The 27965-nt window shown below is 53.0% G+C and overlaps 2 protein-coding genes across 6 annotated transcripts; one reads left to right on the forward strand and one right to left on the reverse strand.

Annotated features, from left to right (window-relative positions):
* Nucleotides 1-3181, forward strand: TMEM160 (transmembrane protein 160). Of its 2 annotated transcripts, XM_075019718.1 has the most exons (4): nt 1-468; nt 751-843; nt 1370-1551; nt 3041-3181. In XM_075019718.1, the coding sequence occupies exons 1-4, from the start codon at nt 294-296 to the stop codon at nt 3074-3076; spliced, it is 486 nt and encodes a 161-aa protein (XP_074875819.1). In that variant the 5' UTR covers nt 1-293; the 3' UTR covers nt 3077-3181. The 2 variants fall into 2 exon arrangements, with proteins under 2 accessions (XP_074875819.1, XP_074875818.1); XM_075019717.1 differs by lacking the exon at nt 3041-3181 and having other exon boundaries at nt 5-468; nt 1370-2526.
* On the reverse strand, nt 2976-27952 carry ARHGAP35 (Rho GTPase activating protein 35). Of its 4 annotated transcripts, none has more exons than XM_075019706.1 (8): nt 27664-27952; nt 26059-26085; nt 13707-17660; nt 8928-9072; nt 7630-7707; nt 7020-7151; nt 6516-6621; nt 2976-6339 (listed from the first exon to the last, which is right to left on the reverse strand). In XM_075019706.1, the coding sequence occupies exons 3-8, from the start codon at nt 17403-17405 to the stop codon at nt 5979-5981; spliced, it is 4521 nt and encodes a 1506-aa protein (XP_074875807.1). In that variant the 5' UTR covers nt 17406-17660; nt 26059-26085; nt 27664-27952; the 3' UTR covers nt 2976-5978. The 4 variants fall into 4 exon arrangements, with proteins under 4 accessions (XP_074875807.1, XP_074875805.1, XP_074875806.1 ...); XM_075019704.1 differs by having other exon boundaries at nt 25999-26085; XM_075019705.1 differs by having other exon boundaries at nt 25994-26085.
* Nucleotides 27953-27965: the final 13 nt, after the last annotated feature.

Below are 27965 nucleotides of genomic sequence, written 5' to 3' on the forward strand. Positions count from 1 at the left end.
GGGCGTGAGAGAAGGGGCCCGTCTCTTGGTGCCATACCCCGTGCTTAGCCAATAGGAACGTTTCTTCCGCTTGGGAGGGGGCGGGGCATAGCGCGCCGGCTTATCGCCGCGTATCATTGTCCGCGCGGGGCGGGGCGCCGCCGCCGAACGCGCGTCTCCGCCAATAGGCGCGGTAACCCGCGGTGAGCGGCGGCAACGGCGACCAACGGGCGTGCGGCGGCGGCGCCGGGAAGGAAAGCTTGGGTGGAAGGAGGCGGGGGGGAAGGGGGGGCGGGGGACGTGGCGGGGCCGCCATGGGCTGGTGGGGCGGTGCGGGGCGGGCGGCGGCGGCCTTGGCGCTGCGGAGGCTGCGGGGGGCGGCAGGGCGGCCTCGGTACAGCCTGGGCCGGGCCCCGCCTCCGCCCCCCCCCGCCGCCTCCGACCTGGAACGGGCGGACGCCTGGCTGCTGCGGAAGGCGCTGGAGGGAGGTAAAGGGCGGGGCGGGGGCCGGCGGGAATGCGGCTGGGGGCGGAGCCGAGGCGAGAGGGAGCTGGGGGCGGGGCTTGAGGGGGCGAGGGAGCTGGGGGCGGGGCTTGAGGGGTGAAGGAAGCTGGGGCGCGGTGAGGGACCTGGGGGCGGGGCGTGAGGGGGCGAGGGAGCTGGGGGCGGGGCTTGAGGTCAGGATAAGGGGGCTGGGGGCGGGGCTTGAGGGAGGGGCGGGAGGGATCCCCTTGCCCCCCCCCCCCCCCTTGACACCCTCCCCCCCCCAGGTCTCCTCTCCTGGTTCCGTAACGGGCTCCTGGCCACTGGCGTCGGCGTCATCTCCTACGTCCAGAGCGACACTGGCCGTGATGCTGCCTACGGTGGGGATGGGATGGGGGGGCACCCACATGGGCACACTCCTACCCACCCATCAGACACACCCACCCCCAGGGACAAGCCCCCTTCTGGAGACACCCGCCTCCCCCTGGGGACACCCACCCTGCCCAGAGCACCCACCCAGGGGCCACAGCCACCCCCAGGACACCCACCCACCCAGGGGACACCCATTTCCTCTTGGGGACACCTACCCTGATGACACCCCCAGATGGACTGCCCCGTCCCCTCTGGGCCCCCCACCCAGCCCCATCACCCTCCCCACACCCCAAAACCAACCAAAATCCTCCAAATCCCAGTCACCCCTCTGCCCCCACCCCCCTGTGGGTGCCCATTTTGGTGCCATTTCCTCCATTTCACAGTCCGTGTCCCTCCATCTTGCCAAATTTTGCTGCATTTTACCTATTTGTCATCATAATAAGCATCCCCCCCACTCTGGGAGGGGAAGGAAGCCCTTAAATATTCTAACCCAGCTCTTTTTTGAGTTTATTTGTTCTTTTCTTTTTTTTTTAGGGTTTTTCATCTTGGGGGGCCTGTGCGTTTCCTATGGGGCGGGCTCCTACCTGGTGAACCTGGTGCTGCTGCGGCGGCCCATGATGCTGCCAGCGCCCACTGCTGCCGCCAACGCTGCCGCTGCCGCGCTGCTGGCCCTGCTGTGGCTCTGCGCCCTCTCCCTCTACGTCGGGCGTTTGGAGGTGGAGATCGTCCCCGAGGAGCCCCCCGAAAAGTGACCCCGGGGTGGGGGGGTGGGTGGGGAGAGAGACGATAGCAGGGATCCCCTCAGTGATGGGGTGGGAAAGTAACTCCTTGGGGGACTGGAAACTGCGTTGAGGGGGGTGAAAACCAATGGGGGGTGTGTAAATCTACACTAGGGGGGATTAAGCACACCGCCCCCCCCAGAAGATTAAACCCACCCCAGTAGGGATTAGCCCCACCCCCCTCCAAAGATTAATGCCCCACCAGTGGGGATTAAACCCCTGCCCAGAAAATTAACCCTCTCCCAGTGGAGATTAAACCCCACTTTAGGAGGATTAACCCCCCCAGTGGGGATTAATCTCCCCCCAAGAGGATTAAAACCACCCTGGGAGGATTAAGCCTCTCCCCCCAGGAGGATTAAATGATAAAATTCCCCCCCCCCGAGGATTAACACCCCATCCAGGAGGATTAAAAGCCACCCCTGGGGGATTACCCCCCCCCAAAGGCTTAAAACTGCACCTGGGAAGATTACACACACACACACACACACCCCCCGGGGGATCAAAAACACCTGGAGGGTTGGAATAAAATTCAATTAAAGCGCCCCCCAGGGTTGGGATTGCCCATGCCCCTCCCAGATGCTGTTTTTGTGCAAAACCCCCCAGTTTTGGCTGCTTTATATTTATTCACTCACCCTCAACGTGGGGGAGTGGGAGGGGCCGCACCTTCTGCACCCTCCTGGGGCGTTTGCTGCACTCACCACGTTTGCACGCTCATTCCTGCTGCAAAAGATTTTTTTTTTGAGCAAAACTCGCCTCTGCGTGGCTCTGTTCTGGGGGTTTTACTAAAAAATTAGTGTTTATTGGGGCGCCGTGCCGGAAACGGGTGTTTTTAGCCTCAGTTTTTGCAGCCCCCGCAGTTGGTGCGGGGCAATGGAGCGGAGATGGACTGGGAAATAAAAATGTGGAAAAAGCCCCAATTTGTCACCAATTCATTTGCACGCAGAGGGAAAAAACCCCAGTTTGCAGCTGATTTGCCCAAATTCCTGCTGATTAACCTGAAAATTGTCTCCCCACTTTGCAAATCCCAGTTTGCAACTGGTTCCCAGTTTGCTGCCCCGTTCCCAGTTTGCTGCTGCTCATTCTGTTCACCACTGGTTCTCGGTTTGCAGTGCCCAGCTCCTAATTTGTTACCTGTTCCCAGTTTGCAACCAAGCCCAGTTTGCAACTGGCTTCGGCACGTTGCAAAGCCCAGTTTGCAACTGGTTCCCAGTTTGCTGCCTGTTCCCAGGGTGCAAAGCCCAGTTAGCAACCGGTTCCCAGTTTGCAATGGCCAGTTCACTGCTCATTCCCAGTTCACCACTGGTTCCCAGTTTACAACTCCCCTCCCGCACTCCCCACCCAAAAAAAACCACCACAGTGACTTCGAAATTATTCTTATTTCTTTTTTTTTCTTGTCTTCCTTCTCTTTTTTTCTCTTTTGATTCAGCAGGAAAAGGGCCCGGCCGGACCCCCCGAGCATTAAACATTTTTTTTTTTTAATTTTTATTTTTCATGCACTAATCGCATCGGCCCTGGAAAATGTCACAAATTGTTAAAAACGTCTTTAAAAGAAGCGGAAAAAGGCAACGTCTATCACCAAAAACTACGGGGCGGGAGGTTTGTTAGACCCTAAAAATACAAAGAAAGAACCGTTAGCGCCGGCGTTGCTCCTGCCGACCCTTTTGCCGGCAGCCCCCCCCCACCCCCCCAAGACCCAAAAATTCAATTATCTTTTTCTTTTGGCGGAGGAATCTCTTAAATGATGAATTTTGATTTTGGGTTTTTTTGTTTGTTTGTTTTTTTAATTTACAGTCGGGGGGGGAACCCCACCCAGAGATTTTTTTTTATTATTTAAATAATTTACGTCCTGCTTTAAAAATGACTTTTTTCCGATATGACGTTCCTATTGTATGACGGGGTTATCCCCCCCAAAAAAAGGGAGGGTTCAACCTAATGGGAAAAACCTAAATCCCCAAAATTGGGAGTTCTATCCCAAAACTGCACTGGGATATGGCGGGTGAGGAGGAAGAGGAGGACGAAGATGTGGCGGTAGGGGGAAAATTGTTAAAACGTAGTGTTTTGTCCCATTTTGGGGGGGGGGACGACGACAAGCAGCAATGCATCTGTCTCCCAGTTTGAATTTTGCCCAATTTTGCCTTTTTTTTCCCCCAGCCCTTTGCCAGCACTGACACTCCCCCCTCCAACACCCCCAAAGGCCCCTCCGGCTGCACCGAAAGGCACCAAACCCCCAATTTTTAACAGCAAAAAACCCTCCCCCGTGGTGAGAATTGTTTTTTTGTTTGTTTGTTTCTTTTTTCATACTTTTCGGGTTTATTTTCTTCTTCTTTTTTTTTTTAATTCTTTTTGGTTTTTTTTCTTCTTTTCAGGGTTTTTTCTTCTTTATGGGTTTTTTTTCTTCTTTTTAGGGTTTTTTTTGGCCAGTTTTATTAAAAAAAAAAAGGAGAGAAAAAAAAAAAAGCCGGCGGCCGCTATTTACACCAACACTTTTGTTTTAAAGCACAAGACTGGAGAAATTGGGGGGAAAAAAGCCCTTTTTGGGGGTTTCCACGGGCTGGAGGAGTCTGTATGTCGTCCCCCCCAAGGGGTGGTTGCAGGGGGGGCAGGTGTTTTTGGAGGGTTTTGGGCTGTTTTTGTCACTGGTGGCGGGGAGCTGAGGGGGGTTTTTGGAGGTGTCTTAAAGTGCGAAGAGACCCAGGAGGGGCGGCGGGAGCCTTCCCTGTGCTCTCCCAGTGGTACCATGAAAATCCAGTTTAAAACCACCCTGGTACTGGGAGGAGGGGTGGGGGAAGAACCCATGTGGACATCCGGGTGTCCCCATCCCCCAGGGGTCCAAACCCCCCTTTCCTGTGGGATCCGGGTGTCTGAGCCACACCCCCCCCCCCCCATCCCCGTCCCAGGGGGACCCAGGCAACCTGGGCACCCCCCCCCCATTCCCCAGGGCACCCAACACCCATCCCCAAAGGCGAACCAGGTGTTCTTGCCGCAGCCAAATTCCAGCTTTCCTTCCCCAAGCTGAAATGCGTTGAACCCAACTCCAAAACCGGCACCGGCTTTTGCGGAGGAAAACCTGCAAATCCAGCCAAAAACAGGGTTGGGGGGGTGGGGGCAGCAGGCCCAACCCCCTCCCCTCTGGTAAGTGCTTAATGCCAAAATCCCTGGAGAGGGGCGGAAACCGCAGGGTGGGGTGGGAGGGTCCTGGCCAAAAGGCAATGCTGGACACCCACAAAGGCTTTTTGGGGGACGGGCGGAAAGCGGCGTAGGTGGGGCCCCAGGGAGGTCCTGGGATTCATCGGATGACTTGCGGGAAGCGCTGGGTGACGGATGAGCCTCGAGTCATCTCAGATAAGTCTTGGGATGTGTTGGGTGAGCCTTGGGATGTGTCGGAAGACCCTCAGGACGTGTCGGCTGAGCCTCAGGCCACATCAGACAAGCCTTGGGCTATGCTGGACCGTGTGGGATGAAGCATGGGCTAAGCTGGACCATGTGGGATGATCCTCGGGCCCTGGTGGACCATGTCAGATGAGCCTCATGTCATGCTGGACCATGTTGGATGAACCTTGGGCCACGCTGGACCATGCTGGGTGAGCCTCAGGCCGTGCTGGACCATTTTGGAAGACCCTCAGGCCATGCTGGACCATATCGGATGATCCTTGGGCCATGCTGGACCATGTTGGATGAGCCTTGGGCTAAGCTGGACCATGTGGGATGAGCCTTGGGCTAAGCTGGACCATGTTGGATGAGCCTTGGGCTGCATCAAACAAGCCTGGGGCTGTGCCGGATCACACTGGATGAACCTCAGGTCCCATTGGATGAGCATCAGCCCATACCAGATGGGCCTCAGGCTGCACCACAGCGTGTTGGATGAGCCCTGGGCCGTGCTGGGCCATGCTGGGCAAGCTGGGATGTGCCGGACAAGCCTTAGGCCACATAGGATGAGCTTCAGACAGTGCTGGGTGAGCCGCCAGCCGCATCCCGTGGAATGCGAGGGAGTTTGGTGGTGCCGGGGCCAAGCCGAAAAGTCCAGGGGCAGCTGGAGGAGCGTCCAATCTGCCAAGCGCTCTGGCACATGGGTCCACTGGCTCAGCCCCACTGTCCCGCTGGTGCCAGATCCGCTCCTCAACCCCCTGCCCAAACCGAAAGGTGGGGAAAAATCCTCCTGCGGCCCCAAGTCCAGCTGCCCTGGTGCGCTCCCGCCATGCTCAAGTCTGCTCTGGGGCGGGAGAGGGCGAGCCCAAGCCCAGTGTTCGCTTCCCTGTCTCCACTGGGCACCCCAGACCAGACCAAGATTCTTGTGGGTTTTTTTTTTCCGGTTGGTTTTTGTTGTTTTTTGTTTTTTGTTTTTTTTTTCTTTCCCCAGCACCAGCTCACAGTGTGTGCTGCTCTGTGTGCAGCTGGGCTGGGAGGAGTGGCTGGACGGGTGACTGTGGTGATGGCGGTGGGGTCCGGGGAGGCGAGGGCTGAGCCGTGCCTGGCGTTGCGGGGAGGAAAGGGGCGCCAGGGGGGGCAGTGGATGGAGAACCAGGAGTGGCGCTGGGGGGCTCGAGGATGGGCCGGTTGTAGAAAAAGAAGGGGCACTGCTGGATGAAGAGTTCGATGATTGTCTGGTAGGTGCGGGTGGCCGTCAGGGCGTCCATCGTGCTGAAGTCGGGTCTCATCAGGGTGGGCCAGAAGCAGATGGAGAGGTTCTCACTGGTCATCAGGTTCACCCGATGGTTGTGGCTGACCCTGTGGTGGGAGAGAGAGAACAAGACGATGCCAGTGAGGTGCCAGCAGGGCCCCCCCCCCAATTGCCTCGACGCCACCTGGCTGCAGAGGCGAGCCCCAGTACTGGTGTTGTGGCAGGGGCGGGCGGGGGGGGGTTGGGGTGCTCCTCCCCGTGTCCCAGGAACCCCGATACGTACTTGTTCAAGTGCCCGATGACGTATTTGAAGACCTCATAGTTCTCCTTGGGAAACTTCCTCAGCACTTCCTTCAGCGCATGGAGCTTCTGCTCCCGGTCGTTGATTTCTGCCAGGAGGAAATGCGGAGTCGGGGGGCTGCTGTGGCAGAGAAATGCTTGCCGGGCATCGCAGCTGGTCGTGGCAGCATCCTGCTGTGGGATCCCTCCTCTTTGTGGGGGGGATTTTTGGGCCACTGACTTAAGCAGATCATCAGTCTTTCCCAACCCAGCAAAAACCCACGCTGCTCACGGGTGCAGGATGGCGCCGAGCAGTGATGCTGGGGCAGAGCATCTCCAGCCAGAAACAGGCTCGGAGGGTGTGAAATAATGAGACATGCCTGCAAATGGGCTTTTATGGTATTCATTAATGAGATGTGCCCACAAATGAGCCAGTATGGTATGAATTAATGAGGAGATAGGCCGGGCTGGGGTGGGACGAGGGTCAGGACCCCCTGGGCATACTCACTGTGGGCTTCCACCAGCTCAACCTGCATGGTGTAGGGGACCAGGGGCTCGGGCAGCTCGGAGAAGAAACTCTTCATGGCACCGGCCACGGTGTTGACAGTGAAATCCTTCTCAGCCAGGTCCAGCCCATGATCTGCAAAGGGAGAGTCTCGGGGTTACACCCCCAGGTTCGTGGTCACAGCCCGAAGCGCTTCTGGGGTGCAGGAAGCTGACAGGGAGATTTGCTCTGAAGCAGCTCGTCACTGCCACCGGCAGAAAACTGCCTCCAGCCACCAACCCCAATCTCCATTTCACAGAGGATCCAAACCCTGACGCACAGCAGGCAAACCAGTGGCAGGAGGGGCACGAAAATGGATAAAACACTCAGAAAAACGTGGGAACCAGAGAGTCCTGGTGCCTGGCATCGCTCATTGGGATGGCATGGGGCAGTGCAGCTGCAGTGAGCATGTCAGCCTTGTCCAGGTTATAAAAACTACAGGGCTTAAGTGTGCCCAAACATGTTATCATCCTAAAACCACTTTGGTGGTGGTGGAGGGGATGCAGGCACGTTGGGTGCGGGTGTCCCTTGAGTTTTGGGGTGAGAAAGGAGGAATCTTGGTGGCAGAGGTTACCCTGGTCGAACTGCCGCTGCAGGCTCTCCATCTCTGATTTGTTTCCACTCACGCGATAGATGCCTTCAGTGCTCAGCCCTGGTGAGGAAAAAAGAGCAGGTATCAGTGCAAGGGGGGCATGAGCAAATGGGGTGGGGGGCTTTAGGGACAACCCCCCTATAAACCCGTGTTTATAGGCATTAAAATCCATATGTCTCATTTGCTCCCCAGAGCCTGGAAGTGATGACACCCCAAATCCCTACCCCTCCGTGAAATCCTGCTCCTCCGGGATATCCTAGATTAAACCCAGCTTGTGATCTCATCCCAACAGGGAGGAATTTCCCTATTTATTATTTTTAACCTTTTAAACCCAGCGCCCTTCTGAGATCTATTTTTTAATTCAAAAATTAGGAGGTACAGCAAGTTAACATCAAAGTTGAACCAACCCGCCCACAGCTCCATGCAGAATTTCTCACCCCTGACTTATCTTTTTACCCCCCATGCTATTTCTTTTTACACGGCTCCTCCAAACCTCAGCCTCGATTTTAGGTGATTTATCCCCAGCATAGCATTCAACTCCTGCCATCGCTTTGTGCTCATTTAAAGCGTTAATGATTAATTCAAATTACAGCACACTATGATGACCGACATCTCTTCTGCGCAAGGCATTTCCGCCTAAATAATGGTCTTTTTTTTTTTGGTGTACAGAGTGGGGAAAAAGAAACAAAACCTGGTCTCCCTGAAAACACTGCCTGGATTTTCCGGATGAGAGACCAGGGGGGTGAAGCGTCACTGACTTGTTTTTTCTTGGATGCAGCAGTGGTGTCGGCTCATGCTTTGCCATTGGCAAAAAAAAAATGCTGAGAAAGGGGAAGCACCCACCGCCTGATCTCCCCATTACAGTTTCCTGGAGCAAGAGCCTGGTGGGGGAAAAAGCCATCAGAAAAAAAGCATGGAGCTTATTTTGGTGTTAATTAGGGCTGCCAGAGGCTGTAGCCATCAACATCAACCACTCGGACGGAAAGGTGCAAGGTGGATGCACCCAAAAAAGTCCCACCTGAAGGTAGCCGGAGTTATTTCAACCCTTCATCTCTGAGGCCGGGATGGGAACAGCAGATGTCCAAGGCTGGTGGTTCTCCAGGCACGCTCATTTCCCCAGGTAATAAAAAAGGATCCGGGGAAGAGTTTTATGCCTTCTCAGAAAAAACCACAGCGACCTGAGCTTGTGATGAAGAAGAAACCTCCCCATGCGCTGCCATCGCAGCTTGCAACAAGACCTTTCCCCCCAGGCAGAAAGCTCCGCAGCCGGTTGCTCTTACCTGTTGCTTCGATGTACTCAATGCATCTCTCAATAAAGATGGGGATGGGTTTCTCCGGAGTCACTACATTGGTCAAAGGCACCCCAAAATAGTTGCTTTCCCATGTCGTCTTTGTGATGGACGGCCGAGGTTTGGGCTTTGGCTTCTGTGGGAGAGAGAAGAGCAAAGTTGAGGCAAATACCCCAAATATGCCTGTTTATTTAAACACTTAAATCTGCAAGTTGACCCGTTACCACTGAGATAGGAAGGATGCAGAGGCTGCTCTTAAAATTTTTACATGGCGAAGGGTATCGGAAGCCAAAATCCAGTTATTTTGGCAGGAGCGACACAAGCCGATCCAACGGGGCAAGCCACAGCCCCAACAAACTCCCGCTGCTCCTTGGCCAACCGATCCATGCTGAGCGTAGCTGTGGATAAAGCCTAAAACACAGCGATCGCTTTGCTGGGCTGAATTCCCAGCTGGGCCAGATCCAGCAGGAGCTGCGGGGAGAAAAACCCTCCTGGAGGTGCTCCCGCATCCAAAGCATGCTCACTGACAGCGATCAGACCCAGATAACATGCCAATTTCAGTGGATTGCTATTTATTCAAGCAATTTATTATCTATTCCAAAGCATTAGTATTCATTCCAATGAATTATTATTATTTATTCCAATGGATTATTATTTATCCCAATGCATTATTATTTATTCTAATGCACTGTTTACTCCAATGCATTATTAATTCCAATGCATTATTATTTATTCTGATGCATTATTTATTCTGATGCATTATTATTTATTCCAATGCATTATTATTTATTCCAATGCATGTAATATTATTGTAATATTATGAATAAGACACTTATTCAAGCAGGCTGCTATTATTATTTCCTAAAGTGAATGATTATCATCGTAACGTATTTATTCAAGAGAGAGGCGGGGGTGGTGGTTACAGATGAGGAAGCCACTTCTCCCAACACTCCCTTCCCTGCTACAGAACATTAAACCTGACCGAAGGCTTTGCAAAGCTGACGAATTTCATCCCAAACGTTGTCGCTCGCCAATGTCTAAGGTGGAGCCTCCTGGATGTCATGGCTTAGGTGAAAAATAAATGGCGGCATCGTTTTCATAAAAATAGGCATTTTTGTCAGTCTTTAGCTGAAAAAACCTCTCCAGGTGCTGAAGGGAAAGACCAAAAAAATGGGAGAAGCCAATGGGACTTCACCCAACTTGATGAACTTCTAGGATGAAGCAACTGGTCTGGTTGATGAGGGGAGAGCAGTGGAGTGTCCACTTGGGCTTTGCTAGGACTTTTGACACCTTCTCCACCAGATTTTCCTGGAGAAGCTGTTGATGAGCAGAGGGTAAGGTGGGGTGAAGACTGGCTGAACGGCCAGGCCCAAGGGGTGGTGATCAATGGAGCAAAGTCTAGTTGGAGGCCAGTGCCCAATGGACTAGCCCAGGGGTCAATCTGAGGTCCAGTCCTGTCTAACATCTTCATTAATGATCTGGATGATGGGGCAGATGTACCCTTGGCACGTTCGTGGATGACACCAAAGTGGGAGGAGCGGCTGATAGCCCAGAGCGTCGTGCTGCCATCCAGAGGGACCTTGACAGGTTGGAGAAATGGGCTAATGGGAATCTCATAAAGTTCAACAAGAAGCGCAAAGTCTTGCCCCTGGGAAGGAACAACCCCAGGGACACACTGGGGGGCTGGGAGCCACCCAGCTGGAAAGCAGCTCAGCAGAGAAGGACCTGGGGGGCGGGCTTGGTGGACACCAAGCTGACCATGAGCCAGCAAGGTGCCACAACAGCAACCAACGGTGTCTTGGGCTGCATTAGACAAAGCGTTGCCAGCAGCTGGAAGGAGGTGATCCTTCTCTCCTCAGTGCTGTTGAGGACCCACCTGGAGTGGTGGGTCCAGCACTGAGCTCCCCAGTACATGAGAGACATGGACATACTAGACAGAGACCTTCTAGTGGCCTTTCAGTACATAAAGGTGCTTATAAGATGGAGAGAAAGTTATACCAGGGTCTGCAGTGACAGGACAAGGGGCAACAGCTTTAAATTGACAGAGGGGAGGGTTAGGTTGGACACAAGGAAGAAATCCTTTGCAATAAGGGTGGCGAGACACCAGAGCAGGTTGCCCAGAGAAGCTGTGGATGCCCCATTGTGGGAAGTGTTCGAGGTCAGGCTGGATGGGGCTCCGAGCAACCTGATCTAGTGGGAGATGTCCCTGTCCATGGCAGGCGGTTGGACTGGATGGTCTTTGAAGGTTCCTTCCAATCCAACCCATCCTATGATTCTACTATCAGAATTTTGCTACTAAACTTTAAGGAAAGAGCAAAATAAACCCCACAACATATCACCAAAGCAAAGGTGGAAACCCACATGCTCCTCCAGCCTGGGCAAGGTGGTACCTGCCACCACACACCATTCCCATCAGCAAAACGAAGATGAAACTGTGACTTAAAAATAAATCCCCACAATTAAGGGGGAGAAATCAAAATGTCAAGAACTGCTATTAGTGGCAGCATCTGCTGCCCAGCCACATCCCTTGGCTTCCCCTTGGAAAAGGGGAAGTGCTACAACACAGCATGGGACCAAAGCCCAAAAATGCTGTCTGGAAATCCCAAAAAGCCAGTTATAAACCCAAACAAGCCATTTATAAACCCAAATCCGCCTGCTGGAAACCCAGTCCCATCAGCAAAGCCTCCTCCCCTTGCAGAAGAGTGCAGCCTGCTCTCCTCTTAGCATGTCCCACGCCATGGGAGTGAGTGTATCCATCGCCCGTAAGGGAAGTTTGTGCCTCTGTGGGTATTTCGGGAAGACTCAAAACACCCATTTTTGGGGGGAGTCTTGAAACACCCTTTTTGGATGAGAGCAACCGGCTCTCCCCAATCCCCAAGCACCCCCCGATGAGTGGGAGCATCTGGACGGAGCTTTTTTTAATGCAGCAAGCAGAAAACGATGCTTCAGCAGTTGGACGCAGAAGGGAAATTGAGGAAGCTCTCAGTATGACAGAGCAGGGAGCGGGATCGTTCCTGGAGACCAAAGGCATCGCACCAGGCCCATCCTCCCCACCAAGGAGAAGAGGACTTCGGTTTGCTCCTTCCTGCTTGGTAGATCATTGTGGGCAGCTCTCCCTTTGTTTCCAGTGGAAATTAATAATGCCTCTTAATTACCGTGATTGGTTTTGCAGCAGCAGGCAGCTCCAAGCAGGACGTCCGGCAGCTGCTGCTGCTGCCTCTGCCAGGTCAGGGGCAGCACAGCCCCCGCTTCCCTTCCTCCTCCTGCCTCCCCTCTTCCTCGCACACATATATACACCCACATTGTAATGTCTGTGTGTATAGTGTACGTGCCTGTATAGACGTGTACATAACAACATGGGCGCGTACATGTATTTGTGTTTATAACTTGTGTGTGCGCATGTGTGTATATGTATATAACTTCTATATGTGTGTGCATGTACATAACACTTATGTATAAGATACACGTGTGTATATAATATGCACATGCGTATATAATGGTGCATTGTATATATGTGTGCTCATGTGTATATGTGTGTACATAAACATATGCATATGTGTGTATATAAAGTGTGTATGTATGTGTGCACATGTGTGCATGTGTGTAATGTGCATATGTATATGACCTCCATATGTGATGTCTGTGTGTATGTATATTTAACATGTGTAATGCATGTGTATATTTAACGTGTGCATGTATATGTCTGTTGGCATGACACAAATGCCTCTGTATATGCCATGTGTGTGATATCTGTACATATATAACATTTGCATCTGTGTACATATATAATGCCCATATTGTATGTTTCTGTATGTTGTACATATATGTGTGTGCATGTGTGTGTGTGCTTCCATTCCACCGCAGTGCCAGGCATTTTTGTTCCCACGGACCATGCAAGCATGACTTGGCTTCTCCACTTGCATCCATGCGTGGGACCCAAGATGTCCACCATGTCTTGGAGTGGGCAGGACACCCACCACATGCCCAACACTGCCACACCATGCATAGGGCTGCGTGGCTTTGACGGCCAATCCTTGGCGATCGACATGCCAACTGCCGGCCAAGAATTCCAAAGATTACTCAACCACGCAACACTGCAAACCAGCAGGCTTGTCCAAAACCAGTTTCACCCTCAAAAGAGCAGATCCACAATTGTGCCAAAGAACGGCAGCAAATCCAGGTGCATTTAAGTCTGGTTTTGTAGAGCTACAGCAGCACAATGCGTCTAGAGAAGAGCCTTGAGAAAAGCCACCCAAGAGTAGCAACAGACAACAACTTAGATGGGTCCTCAACTTACCAGTGTCTTCCCTGTTCAGACACATCTAGCTTCACCCCATTTCTTTAAATGACTCTATGCCAACAATAGCGCCTTTACTCCATTCATCCATGTTAAAGAGAATTTACAAGGCAGATAGAGGCTGCATTTCAAAGCACCCATGTTTCAGCTAATTGTCCCTTGAAACTCCTAACTTCTTAGCACGGAACAAACTTTCTCAGAAGAGTGTTGCAAGGGTGGAAATGATGGAGTTGATTTTGGCATAGTACTGCAAGTTCACACAGCCCATGCCAGCAGTGAGTTAATGCACAATAAAAAAATAAAATAAAGAGATTCTGTGCTTACCCTACTCAATCAATCAGTAAATACGTGAAAAACACACCATGAATGCAACGGCAGGGGCTCCCACCCTCATTCAGACTTTACGCCTGGCGATACGTCCTGACCTCTACCCTGTAAATCCCATGATCGAAGGGCAGAAAGCACCAGCCTACCTTCGTCGTCCTTCTCAGGCTGCGCAAGATGTTCCTCCTCCTCGGATCTTCCCCGTCGGCTGTTTCATAGGGGATAACGGCATTATCACCTTTATACCCTTGGGAAGTCTGGTCCTCCTCTTTCTTTCGAATGGGTCCCAGCTCATCGTCGCTCCCAACACTGAAGCTGGTTCGGTAGCTAGCAAACCTGCCCAGCCTCGTGCAGCGCGTCCGATACAGCACGGGCTTGCTAACGACTGACACCTTGCGGCCCCGCTCCAGGGAGCTGGTGTCCATCTCGCTGTCCGAGCCGTTGCCGCTGCCATTTGATTGGGTTTTGTTAATATTTCGGATGGTGATAATCTTGCCCTGGGTGCTGTCGTGAGGCACAGAGTAGATGTTCTCCTCTTCATTTCTGGGTTTGACCACAGCGTCCATTGGTTCAGCGTAATCGGAAGGATCGAAGCAGTCTGTGGGCAACCAGCTACTAGAAGACACGGACTTCCTCTGCCCATCCCGATGCCCCTGGTCCAAATATGACAGGTCTCCCTTTGTAATGTCAAAATGCACAGGGGGCTTTGGTTTCACTGGAGGAGGTACTTTGTTGTTCAGCTTGCTTTCAAAAGTGCTCATGACGGAAATGAAAGACAAGCCATCGTTCCCCTCCAGCTCCATGGAAAGCTTTGAGTGGTCTTTGGGCAGGGCGGGCATGGACGTGTCCTCTCTGAAGGGGCTGTAGGTGGGGGGCTCGATGTCCTCCTCTGAGTCCTGCAGGTTGGAGTTGCAGAGAGGGGAGCCTGCTCGAGGTGAGTTGAACACCTCCTCTGTTGTGCTGCAGGCTTCAGCCACGTTGTCGTACATGTGGGTGGCTTCGATGATGTTTTTTTTCTCCACCACGTCCTTAAAAAACGAGTGGAAAATCTCCAGCTTATGCTGTGGCTGGCTACAAGGTATCGTGGTGAACTTGCCGTCAATCTCCTGGGCGATCTCCTCGCCCTCGGTGAGCTGCTCTCTGCTCAAGTCGTTGTCCAGGATGTCTATGGAGCCGTTCGTAAGCGCCACAACTTGTATGGGGATGATATCCTGCACCTCGCAGAGAAAGGCACGTAGCATGGCCAGGGATGCCTTGCGTTTCGCCGAATAAAAGACAATGTACCCATGGACGAGCCGGCTTTTCCTAATGCTAAAGGAGGAATGGTAGGAAAGGAGTGAGAGCTCCACGCGCCTCTTGTGCGGCCCAATGGATAACTCAAGGAGGACGGAGCTGCTGCTGCCGCACTGTGAAGGTCTGTAGGTCTGGGACTGCAGGATGGGTAAAAGGATGTCATCCGCGTTGAATGGATCTCCACACATCAAGCACATGACGATCCGAAGGTCAACGTCCGCCAGGTCTTTGATGCTGGAGGTTGAGCTGACGAGGTTTAAGTTGCGTTTCGAGTCCAGCAGCCCCTTCAAAACCTGGCTGATCTGCTTCTCATTGATGTTACGGCCGTACCCGATGCCAGCAGATGCGGGGTCCAGAAAGACACACTGCAACTTGCTTGCGATCTGCTGGCCTTGCTGTATCAAGCTATGTAGCGTCTCGCCACTGGTGTCCCCCCTCTTGTTAACAAGGATGAGCGTCAGAGGAAGGTGAACCAAGTGATTATCCCTCCTGCCAATGGTTGACTCTCTGCTCTTTTCGATGCTTTCCACCACATAGGACAACGACTCCTTCGAGTTGTAAAGGCAGAGACAACCATGAGGCTGAAAGGTAGGCGTCTGGAAAGAGTTAACAGGGAGCCGGACGTTGCCCTCTATTGGCCTCAGGGACAGCTCGTACATCTTACCTTCGATCACATACTTGTCATCGTTGGTGCAGAGCGCCCGGATCTCATTGGCCAGCTCGCGTGCCAAACCGTCCTTGCCGAGGATCACCAGATTGATCCTGTCGATGTTGGAGTCCAAAAGCAAGTTCTTCTGGTTGCGTTCAGAGGGCCTGATGAAGCGGGAGCTGATCAGGTGCTCGATTTTAGAGTCTATGCAAACTGGGCAGCTTGGACACGTTTCTTTTGTCGGGTGGTACACAAAGTGGATGTGCTTCAAAATAAGGGCGTCCCGCTCAGCCTGCAGCTTCTGCAGGGCTTTGAACCTTTGCTCTTCACCCAAGACATCCTGAATGACGCCCATTTTCTCCTTGCTGGGTTTAGCGTCAAGCTCCAGTTCATAAAACAGCTCCGAGTACTCCAAGAGCAGCTCCTGAAACTCCTCCTTCGCCTTTTCTATAATCTGTTTTTGGTGCTTGCTGTAGATATCCATATAAATAGACTCCTCCAGCCACATGTAAAAATCCTCATTCATAATGAAACTGCGTGCTTCCTCCCAGGGCTTCCCAGGCGTGATGAAAGGGGAAGTCTCCAGGTTTTCTTTGAAAGCTCTTCTCATTTCTGCCCTTTTCCTCTCGTTCCTCAGCTTTTCTAAATGAGCTTCGTAGAGCTGCTCAGCGGGCTGAGTCTCCATCAGGTCGAAGGGAATGCGCTCGTTCTCCGTGTTGTCAATGTGGCTTGTGGCATCCCAGGGCGTCTCTTCCAGGACAATAAACCATTTCAGAAAGTCCGGCTTCGTCTCCAAGAGCTTCTCCACTTTTATGCAGCTCAGGTGATCTATTTCGTCCAGGTCCGGAATGAGGGCTTCAAATGCTTGAGGAAGCATGGAGAGATACATCTTCCGCCGGCGCTCTATGTGCTCCTGCTTGAGGCGGTGGACATGCTGCAGAAACAGCTTTTTGGCTTTCTGCGTTCCTTCCAGGTAGACATAATCCTGATACTCTGGAGAGGACTGCATCTTGCGGCTCACGTTCAACCATGTCTCGTTGTGGTTTTTGACGATGCGGCTGACCAGCCACTCATACTTGTCTTTAGCAGCAGCTATCTGTTGACTTTGCTGTTTCAAAGCTTCGAAGTAGGGGATGATTTTAGTCTTTCCCCGGCTTTTATCAATCAGCTGCACTAAGGTGCTGAAAGCCAAGTCAATGTTCACATTGGATCTAGCTGATGTCTCCACAACCTGGAGGTTCTTTTTGCTTAAGGCAAAAGTATGTGCATCCCTAATGTACCGCTCCACGCCTTCGTCACACTTTGTCAGGACCACCACGATGGGCTTTTTTGTTTTCGCTAGTTGATTGTAAAGATTTGAAACAAATTTGAGCTGATCATCAAAGTTCCTGTTCATACCCCTGCTAACATCAATGCAGAGAAGAAAGCCATCCACCAGCAGCTTTCCATCCGGCATCTGTTTTTGTTCAAAGTCCTGTTCCAGGCCAAGCTGATCAGTGCAAAAGTACATGAGCTTTTCAGCCGATGCCAGTTTGGTCGCAGCAGCCCTCTTGATATAGGGCTGCAGGGCCGTGCTGCGATGAGGCTGAAAGGTCTGGTCATCGATAAACTCCGTCTGCTCCACAACATGCATTTTACATTCGACGCAGTCCTCCAGGGAACGCACAACTTCCCCCCAGTAGAGGAAATGGTCATTATTGACCACCCTTCCCCCAAAGTCACTGGTGCTGAGAACTGAAGTGTGGTCCAAATGAAACTCATCCGCGCTGGGCCGTACAAACCGGTTGCAAAGGCAGGATTTCCCAATGCCACACTGCCCCTTCTCCTTCTCCGTTCCGGACAATCCCACCACGCTAATGTTATAGGTGGGAATGCGAACATCTTGCTTTCTTGCCATCATCATCATCCACACATCCTGTCCCAGTCAACCGTTTCCAAGAGGATCAGTGTTTCTGGCACCTGAGAGGATTAGTGTTTCCGGCACTCAAGAGGATTAGTGTTTCCAGCACCCAGTCTACTTGAGAGCTCAGTGGAAGGTGGGGTGACAGTTCTCAAGCCAGGCAGGGCGCTGGGGCGATGAAGTTTGTCGTTCCCATCCTGTATGTACCAGCAGCGCTTCAGTTCTTGCTGGTCCCCATCATTGGACGGCCGACGTTTCCCCCTAGGAGAAAAAGAAACAACCATCAGCATTTCAGCTCAGGAACCCCAAACAGACCTAATTCTGCCCCTACCATTTTACACACCTCACACTTGAACACTAGTGCTGACGCCAGGGAGATACCGGCAGCAGCCAAGACGTGCCAACCGCAGCATCCGACTGAGCGCTAACCACAGTGGGTACTGCTTCCCCACTGTCATCACAAGTGGCTTGCAGGCGCAAACCACAAGCTGACCATGTCACGAAGGCAGACCAAGGTCACGGTCTGCCCCCCAGCCGGGCATGGAGCAAGAAAAACAGGTCAGCAGAGGAGGGAAGAGCTGAGGGGACCCACAGCAGGGCCTGGGGGAGAGGGCTTGCTTCCCGGGCATTTCCAAGTCAACGCTGAAAAGAAAGCAAGTAAAACAAACCATCCGATCTTGTCTTTGCTTTTTGACCTAAGATCACACATAGTGCTGGCTTAACACCCAATACTGCTTCTACCAGGAGGATTACCTCTTCACTCCCCGTGGATAGATGGGATCTAGTAGGATCAGAATAGCTGGGAAAAAAAAAAAAAAAAAAAAGGCAGCGAGATCCATCTAAAGCCTTGAAGAGGCACCCCAAGCATGAGCTGACACAAGGAAGTCCTCCCAGAGGGAACAGTATTAGAGGGAGGGATGATCCTAATTACTGCTCCTGAAACTATGAGTGTGGTCAGACACTGAAAAAGGTTGCCCAGAGAAACTGTGGATGCCCCATCCCTGCAAGTGTTCAAGGTCAGGCTGGACAGGGCTTGGAGCAACCTGATCTAGTGGAAGATGTCCCTGCCCATGGCAGGAGAGCTGGACTGGATGATCTTTGAAGGTCCCATCAACCCAAAACCTGTGATTCTATGAAAAACGGCAGTTGAGATAGTTTGCTTTACAATCCAAGAGTGGAAGAGTTTTCAGCTTATGGCAAAAATCAAAATTAAATCACGCGCAGATGATATTGTGGGTCGTTGGAACAATCCAGGGAGCACAGCCTTCCACAATGTCTCCCCCACTTTGATGTCTGGATGGTGCAGTTCTTCCAGTTCCCCAGCTGGATTGAATCACACGACAGAAAAAGGCTGCTGCGAACCTGCCACGCTGTCAAGCGCTTTGCTTTCAAAAACCTACCCTGACATTCATTTGATCTCAAAAACCCCACATTTCACCCCTCCATGAGGTCACCTGTATCAGTCAAGCCACCAGGTTACGTGATCTGAATGCCATGAAGAAGTGGGTGTTTAAGCTTAAACACAAGAAGTTCGGGCATTTCAGGAGTCGGTCTGCAAACTCTTGGCTCTTCTGTGGACACGTTATTTCCTGCGGGAACATCACTTATCGGCAGCGTGTGTCACTCCTCAAGGTGAGACTCTTGCAGGTAAAAGGGCGTAACAGCCGCAGCACCAGTGCAATGTAAACTATGCTGCCGAGCCGCTGTCAAACCTTTAATTACTTCACCTAATTATTCATCGCTCAATTTGAAGGAATGCAGTTACTCCCTGGGAGGCTGGACGGGGCTCAGGGCTGCTTGTACAGCTTCTTCTGCTGCTCCACTGGGAACCACTCTTCCTGCTGCATTTTTCCTCAATCCTCGCTGCTTCTCCCCATTTTGGAGGATGAGTCCAGGTGGATGCCAAGCACCCAGACCCTGGTGAGACATCAGCGTGCTCAGGCTTACCCCTGGTGCTGTTTAAACTGGTTTGTCTGACCGGCAGCCGAACTGGCAAGCCGCTGCGGCTCTCCTATCTCCCCTCCAATGCTCCCATGCTCCGGTCAGAGAGCCCAGCTGATGCGGCAGCTGGAAACATGGCACAGGCACCAGGACAGAGGGATTCCCCCCAAGCTGTAAATTTTTTCTCCATGTCCCAGGAGCAGAAAGTCCCTGAAATGGGTCGTTTGGATCTTTGCAAAGACTGACTTAAGCTTTTAACCATCTGGGTCCGAAATGCTTAATCTCGTGCAACAGATGGGCTACCCTTCGTCGTGCGGCACGATGAAGTGTCTCCCCAGCCATGCCCAGCCCTCTTGCAGACGTAAAACCACTTTCCCAATTTTCTGCAAAAAATAAAAACCCCTGGAGCTGCAGAGCTGCTGGTTTCCAAGACCAAATCTGTGAGGAGTGAGGGCAGCAACATACCAAGCATCTAACAAGGGGGAGGAAGGGCCGGCATGGAGGATACTGCACCACTGCCCATGTTAATCCTCAGCACAAAGTGGGCAATTTATTAACAAATTACAGTATGTGCCTGGGCCAGGCGACAGCATTGTCCAATGAATTTCTGACAAATTTGGTGAAAATCAGATTTTCTGTTCACTTTTGCCTGGTGGGGAATCCGCCTTTTTCTGTTCAGTTGGCAAAACTCACGGTACGCACAGTTGCAGAAGCACTTCCACAGACAGGTTTTGTGAGCAAAAGTGAATTCCAGCAGAGGCACTCCTTCAGCTTCGCACCATCACCTTCATCGTGCTCACATTCGCTTGCACAAGCATTTCCTACGCTGGCAAAAAGCAACAGACTGGGATATCTGAGCACACCGTGGGTGGGGTTTCCCCACCAAAATTATAGAAATTAGATATGGATAATACTTCAAAAAAATCACTGCACATCCTATGCAACTCCTGAGAGCCATTTCCCCTGCTTCCTCTTGTGGATCAGCTTCATACCTTTAAAATTAGACTTTAAATAAAAAAAAAAAAGTGAAATGCAAGGTTTTAGAAGCACAGCAGCGTAAAAACAGGTTTTGGGGGAACACGGGGACATGTGGCGGGATCAGTCCTGGCCAGCACATGGGAGCATGCCTGTTTCCACCGTGTTTTTCTGCACATGCTGCAAAAGCAGCTGGAGGGATCAGCCCGGTGTGGGGATAAGTAACCCACCCCCAGATTCAGACCCAGGAGCCACAGAAAGCTTCACACCCACCCTGCTTTTGGGTGCGCTCACACTCATGCCTGCGTGTCCTCAGCTCCCCATTTAGCTTAACCTAACGAAGCGATGTCCTTTATCCTCTGCTCGGGGCATAGGAAGGGGAAAATTGGTGTCAAACGGCGCTCGCTTTCATTTTCTCCCCTAAATCTCTGAGTCAGGAGTTACTCATTTATGCCACAAAGTCCAGCCAGGAAGACCAGGAAGAAGAAGGGACCTGCTCTGTTAATTCCCAGCAAAGCAGGGGGAATTTAGCTCTTGTTTCCTCTTAAGAAGCTGGCAGCAGAGCCAAAGAGAAGAAAAAAAATAAAAAGGTATTTTCTGCTCCCAGATACCTGAAACCTGGATACGACCACAGCCACCAGTGACAACAGCTCACACAATCCTGGCTGCCGATAAGCCTGGGCGGCTGCCGGCACTCAACCCGGCTTTCCACGCCAGCCCCCAACGCTCACTGCATGTGTGTGTCGCAACAGTCCCAGAATTAATAGTACGTTCAATTAAGCAGCTTCCCAAATGCTATTAAACCAGAGACAAAGCTTTCTTCATGCTCTCTGTGGCACTCACCAGGGTCATGAAGGCCCTGGCGGGTGCTGCGGGAGGAGAAACTCCAGCTTGTGACTCAAAAACCCCTGAGGGAAGGGGACCCAACGGCAGTGCGGATGCCGCCAACCAGTTTTTGGCATGGTTTTTCATTTATTTAAGGGGAATGACCTCCGTGTTGCAGCTCTCCCCAGGTCGATGGGATCCTCTTCCTCCTCAACCTGCTGCCACAGATGCCCAGGGCACCGAGTGCTCTGCACAGCATGAAGCCAGGGGCTAAAATAACAGCAGAACCAGCATTCCCAATGGGAAATCAGACGAAACTAAATCCAGGGCGCAGAGGATTTAAGGAGACACACTCCATCCTTGGCTACACCTTGTTTGTGGAGCAGTGACTGGCTGGACCACAGCCCGCCATGGGACAAACCTCTCCGTCCAGTGTGGTCTTGCATCCAGAACCCCTCTGAAATTTGCATTTTTAAGAAAACCGAGCGTTTAGTATAAGCATTTTAAATTAAATAAGCTAAAGCTCTAAATTAGAAGCTGGACTATGCAGAGGCAGAGACAAAAAGAAATGGCAGCCCCGCAGCACCTTGAGGGGACACAGGGCACCTCCAGCACTTTGTTGTCTGGGTATATTAACATCACCAAAAAAGTCATCCAGAGCTGCCTGGTGATGGGGTCCCCTGGAGATGCTGCTGCTCCCCAAGCTCTGTGTCTCTCTGGCTGCCGGTTAAACCAGCTGGTGCCATGGACCAGCCTCAGATGTGAAACCTACGGTCGTTCTGTCCTCTGCAATCGGCAAACCTGAACTTGCTTGAAGCCCTTAAAAAAAAGCAACCCTCAACCTTGAAGCTTAAAAACGAAAGGAGTGGGTTCAGCATTCCCCTTCTCTGAGGAAGGCACATGGCACAAACCCACCACAGCAGCCAATTCAGGTAGTCTGGAGCCAGCCTTGCTTATCTCAGGCATTTTGGTGAGTGCAGCCGTGGTGTCATCGAAGCACCACAAAATAATCTGACGGCTTAAACGGTGGAAATACCTGGCCAGGAGCCAAGCGGCCTGGGCTCGCTCTCCCCAGCTGGGTCATTAAATCTTTGACTAAAATGAAAGGCGGGGGGGGGGATAAGTATGTGGTTAAACAGTATCTCACAACAGGTGGGCAAAGGTTTTTCTGCAACGAGGTGGCATCCAGGACCATCTCACGTCACAGCAAAAGTGAATCCGAGTCCAGGATAATGTTAAGCAAAAATAAATACACCTTGAGGCTACAACTGCTCTCCAATAAACTACTATTTATCCATCGTAAGATAAATATCCCAGACAGTTATTCACATCAAAATGCCATAGCAGAGAAAAAAAAGAATCTTCATCTAAGTGCCATTTCTTCTCATCTAGATATTTAAAAGTTACCACAACGCTGCCTTCAACACAGCCTCAGCATGTGGCAATGCCTCTGCGTTCGTCAACTCGTAAAAAGGCTTTAAAAACAATTCAGTAATCCTGAGACAAAAGGCAAAGGTCAAGTGCTATCATGATGGGGAAAGGGATACGCAGTGCTGCGTGAATATTAATCGTCTTTAGCCGCTGGCTCACCTCCCACAGCTCTCACCATGAGAGAAGCACCAGGCAAAATCAACCTCCTGCTGGGCTTGTTTGGGTGTATTTTTTTGGTGTGCCGGCAGCAGAGACAGACCTGTTCTTTCACCGGCTCTCTGGTGACACATAGGAAAGAGTGATGCGTGGCAAGGTGCAAGCTCTGCGTGGGGACTCGTCCATTGCCTCAGCAAAAGCATGTTGCCTGCAAAATGGCAAGCTTATCCCCTAATGAAGGGGGTTTCACAAATGAGCAGACTGACCGGCGCAGCTGTAACCCCCTTCCCTGGCCAAGGCCAGCTCCTCCAGTGGTGTTCCTGGCAGGAGAATGAAAGAAAACAGCTTTGAGGTGGGTTGTTAGAAACATGGCATCGAGTTGAGTTGTTGGCTCTGCCAACAGCTTCACGAGGGCTTAGACTGCAGGGTTACACATAGACATATATATATATATATATATATATATATATATATGGAATCATAAAATGGTTTGGGTTGAAAGGCACCTTCAAAGACCATCCAGTCTAACCGCCTGCCACGGACAGGCACATCTCCCACTCAATCAGATTGCTCTGAGTCCCATCCAACCTGACCTCGAACGCTTCCCACAAGGAGGCACCCATAGCTTCCCTGGGCAATCTCCTCCGGTGTCTCACCACCCTTATCACAAAGAATTTCTTCCTCATGTCCAACCTAACGCTCCCCTCTGTCAGTTTAAAGCTGTCGCTTCTTGTCCTATCGCTGCAGACCCTGGTAAAAGTTTCTCTCCATCTTTCTTATATTGAACAGCTGCAGTAAGGTCTTCTCTTCTCCAGGCTGTGTTCAGCCTCAACTCTCTCAGCCCTTCTCCGCAGCACAGCTGCTCCAGCCCTTGAACCATCTCCGTGGCCTCCTCTGGACCTGCTTGAGCAGATCCATGTCTGTCTTGTGCTGGGGACCCCAGAGCTGGACGCAGGGTGGGGGTCTCAGCGGAGCGGAGCAGAGGGGGAGAATCCCGTCCCTCGACCTGCAGCCCAGGAGACGCTTGGCTTTCTGGGCGGCGAGCACACATTGCCAGCTCATGTCCCAGTTGTCACCCACCTGCATCCCCAAGTCCTTCTTCACAGGACTGCTCTCCATCCATCCCTCCCCCAGCCTGTGCTGGGACAGGGGATTGCCCCCACCCAGCTGCTGGACCTTGCACTTCGCCTTCTTGAACCTCATGAGGTTCATTTTGGTCAACTCCTCCAGCTCGCTCTGGATGGCAGCTCTTCCCTTGAGGATACCGACGGCACCACTCAGCTTGGTGTTGCCTGCAATCCCACTGTCTATGTCGTTGATGAAGGTATCGGAACAGTACTGGTCTCAGTATGGACCCCAATAGACACCACTCATTGCTGATCTCCGTTTGGATGTTGAGCTGTTAACTACAGTCAACGTATATGGGCATACATTTATATTTATCCATATTTATGGACCAACTGGGGCCCTTCCCGGTGTATTGCCACCAACAGCCCCAGAGGCGTTCAACCCAACCAGAGCAAAACCGAACCAGAAACATGTCCGCAGCGGGGATGGAGCTGTTCATCCCACCCAACCTGAGTGATTAACAGCTCCACCACCAACCACCTCCCCGAGAACGTACCAGAGCGTTAATCACCCTGACCCGGTGGTTAGCAAACTTGAAACTAATTTTCAAGAAAAATAAACTGGGGCAACGTCCAAATGAGTCAGCAAGGAAGAGGCCAAAGGATGTCAAAGTCGTAGAGATCCCTCAGTGAAGGAGCAAACACCAACCATTGAGTCCCAGCCCAGCCGGGCAAACACCGGTGCACACCACTTAAGTCAGCCATGGCTAGAAGATGACTAATTAGGCTTCAAGCTCAGCATGAACAAAAGCATCACCTTCTGTGACAGGCATGCCAAAATCTCATCACCATAAAAATCACTTTTACACACCCAATTCCCAACTGCAATTGCAATAAATCCAGTCTCCTTCGGAAAAATGAGCAGACCTCACTGCCTCAACCCCTTGCCCACCCCAGTTAAGCCAATTCACCTCAAAATGAGGGTCGCCATTGCCCCACGGCTGTCAGATGGCTGCAGACACCACGGACATGAAGCTCAGCACATGCCTACCCCCCATTTTCCTGGTTTCACCAGAGTTTGGAGGCAGGGAGGGAAGACGCGGCCACAGGGAGGGATGGATCTCGGCCACGATCTTATTGGGTGTCTTTCTGCAGGGTTTCACAGCCCCCCTGGACAGTTCCCAGTCAAACTGCCTGGCTCCGAGGGGACCAGCTCCTCGCCCAGCAGCACCAAGAAAACCCACCATGGTTTAGAGGAATGGCAGAAAATTATCCAGGTTTAGCCCCCACACTAAAACACGGATCTCTATGAGATGCTCATGATCAGGTCACGCTGCTTCAGAGAGGACAAGCTTCCAAATCGGCATCCCTAAAATCACTCTGGATACAGTAAAGCCTAAACCTCTCCAAAAATCACCATTTGCTGATGCCTTGAGGCGGGTGATGCTCTGAGGACCGAGGGAAAACCTACCCGGTAAGCAGACGTGGCCGAGGAGACAGTGGGAAGGAACTGAGGCTGCTGGGCAAAAAGGAAAAAAAAATAGACTAAAAAAAAAACAACAAAAGAGCAAAGCAGGTGTGGAGAGGACGGAAGAGCCAGAGCGCAGACACCGACCCTCTCCAGGAGATGCTGCTCATGCCGCGCTCCGGTGAAGATGCTGTTTTGGATGTGCCACTCCCTGAATCCTGTCCTCTGAGCCAGGACGAGGAGATGCGCAAGTGCCTGAGCAAGGAGAGTCCTAAAATCGGACGCTTTGCACAGCTAGGAACCACAATAGCCTTTTTTTTCTTTTTTTCCAAGGTAGCAAAGGAAAAACCGAAGCTCCCTGAGGCTCGGAGGTGAGCGATGCCACCCCAAAGCGCCCGGGAACATGGACAGAGAAAGGGAGGGATTAAAAAAAAAAAAAAAAGAAAAAAGAATTTAAATTTATTTTTCCAAGTGCTGTCAAAAGCCTGACAAAGCATGTTACCCTAATGAAGCTTCCCTGTATTGGCATGGAATAAGGAAAGCAGCAGGAGCCTCGGCATAGGAGCAGGCATCCTCTGCCGCGCAGCCCCGGCACCTGGTTCAGCACCTTTTTGGGTTTTTAATTTTAAAATCAAGTGGTTTCTCAAGTCCGTCCACCCCCCCCACCCCCCCCCCCCCTCAGTTGGCGGGGCGAAAGCAGAAATAAATGAATTCAGGCCATTAAAAATTACATCACCAGCCGGCCCAAGCGCGCGTCAGGCCCGTCTTTATCTCTGCGGATTTAAACGCCAATTACCGGCGGCTCGTGCGGATACGGCAGCTCCTGGAGAAAAAAAATTAAAATAATAAAAAACACTACCAAGAAATCAAAGCCCCCATTTCCGTTAAAAACCCCAAATATAAAGAATCATTGTGCGAAGCTTAATCTCCCAGCAAACGCCTTAACCGTTTCCCCGGCCCACAGCCGGCGCCGTCAATTTATTACCAAATAAAAAGACGCTTTTTAATTGCCGGTGGGCATCATTGCTACGACGGCTTCGCTCTGAGCGAGCCGGGGCAGCTGCCCGGTGGGCGGCTCCAGCACCGGTCGAACCCCAAGCTCGTCTCCGGGGGGGTTGCTGCCGCCGCCGGAAAAGCCAAATGAACATGGGTTAGCAGAGGAAGATTTTGGAAACGGGCCGGAAAAATGAAAAGGGGGGCGGTAAAGAGGGGGGCATTCGCCACCCAAAAAGGCGGATGCTGGAAACGCCCCCCCCCCCCGAGTGGAGGGGACACCCCAAAAAGGCAGCAGCACCCCAAAAATCAGCCTGAGGCTCTCCCCTCCTTTTCTTTTGGTGAGGGGGATTAGGGCTCCCTCCCCTGCTTGGGGGGGGGGCTGGGAGCTTGGTTCCATAGCTGTCCCCACTGTGGGGGACCCCCCAAAACCCCAGCCCCTCCATGAGACCCATCAATCTGGGGGAGGGCAATGCCTGCCTCCCCCCCTCCTGAAGTGGGGGGACAGGGTGATCCCCCCCCAGAGTGGGGCTGCAGCCCCTCATGCCCTGCTGAGCAAGCCCCCCCTCTCCATAAAGGGGAGATCTTTGGGGTTGGGGGGGAAAAGCCCCCAAGCTCTTAGTGGTGGTGGGGGGTCTGCATTCCCGCCCCAGAGGGGGAGTTCCCTCCCTCCACCCCCTTGCTGGTGGGGGGGCCACGGATCCTTTAAGAGGGGGTGTGTCTCTCCTTCCCCCTCCTAGCTTGGGGGGCCAACCCCCTCTTAAGGGGTCTCCCCCTCCCTCGCTCACCCTCTCAGGCCTTCTTTAGCCTGGCAGTGGTAGTGGTCGTGGTGTCGTCTCTCCGCCCAGGACCCATCCCCTTAAAGGGGGGCTGTCTCCCCACCCCAGGGACTCTCCCCTAACTGGGGTCTCCCGCTCCCAAAACCCCTCCCCTAAAAGGGGGGGGGGGGGCATCTCCTCTCCCCAGGAGATCTCCCCTTTAAGGTGGGTGGGGGGTGTCCCCACCCTGGACCCCTTCCTTTAAGGGTGGGGGTCTCCCCTCTCCTAAACGAGGGGGTCTGCCCTTCCCAGACCTCTCCCCTAAGGGGGGGGGGCTGTCTCCCCTCCTTGGACCCCTCCCCTTAAGGGAGGGGGGGATACCACCCCCTCCGAGGGTGGTCTCCCCCCCCGCCCAGACCCCTCAACGGGAGGACCCCCAGGCGGGGGATGAGCCGCCTCCCCATCCCCAAATGGATGGGGGGGGTGTCCCCCCTCTCCTCCCCGGGCCGAGGCCACGCTCCCCCCCAGCTCCCCCCGTCGGGGCTGTCGGCCGGCCCGGCGGACCCGCGGCCGGCGGGGGTGGGGCGGCCCCATTGTTCCCAGCCGGGAGGGGGGGTCGGGGGGGGGAATAACCCGGGACCGCTCCTTACCGTGACGGCGGCGGCGGCGGGGGGCCGGGCCGGGGGTGGCGGGCGGCGGCGCCATGTCCCCCGTCGGGGCGGCGGCGGGGGGCGGCGGGCGGGGCGGGGGCGGCGGGGCCGCCGGGGCGGGCTCGGCCTGTAATGGCGGCGGCGCCTTCCTCCCCCTCCCCTCCTCCTCCTCCTCCTCCGCCTCCGCCTCCTCCTCCTCCCGCGCGGACGGGGGCGGGGGGCAGCGGCGCGCGCGGGGGCGCGCGCGGGGCGGGCGGCAGCGCATGCGCGGCGGGCGGGGAGGGGAGGGGAGGGGGAGGCGG

The sequence above is a fragment of the Buteo buteo genome, chromosome Z (genome assembly GCF_964188355.1).
Source record: "Buteo buteo chromosome Z, bButBut1.hap1.1, whole genome shotgun sequence".
NCBI classification, from domain to species: Eukaryota; Metazoa; Chordata; class Aves; order Accipitriformes; family Accipitridae; genus Buteo; species Buteo buteo.

Bases quoted from the DNA above. Each gene is read 5' to 3' on its own strand.
- ARHGAP35 (XM_075019706.1), bottom strand. From the start codon at position 17,405: ATGATGATGATGGCAAGAAAGCAAGATGTTCGCATTCCCACCTATAAC. The intron at 7,708-8,927 runs GTAAGAGCAACC...TTTCCTCACCAG, and splicing joins TGAGTACATCGAAGCAACAG to GGCTGAGCACTGAAGGCATC. The intron at 7,152-7,629 runs GTAACCTCTGCC...CTCCCTTTGCAG, and splicing joins GCAGCGGCAGTTCGACCAGG to ATCATGGGCTGGACCTGGCT.
- TMEM160 (XM_075019718.1), top strand. From the start codon at position 294: ATGGGCTGGTGGGGCGGTGCGGGGCGGGCGGCGGCGGCCTTGGCGCTG. The intron at 844-1,369 runs GTGGGGATGGGA...TTTTTTTTTTAG, and splicing joins TGGCCGTGATGCTGCCTACG to GGTTTTTCATCTTGGGGGGC. The intron at 1,552-3,040 runs GTGGAGATCGTC...CTTTTGATTCAG, and splicing joins TCTACGTCGGGCGTTTGGAG to CAGGAAAAGGGCCCGGCCGG.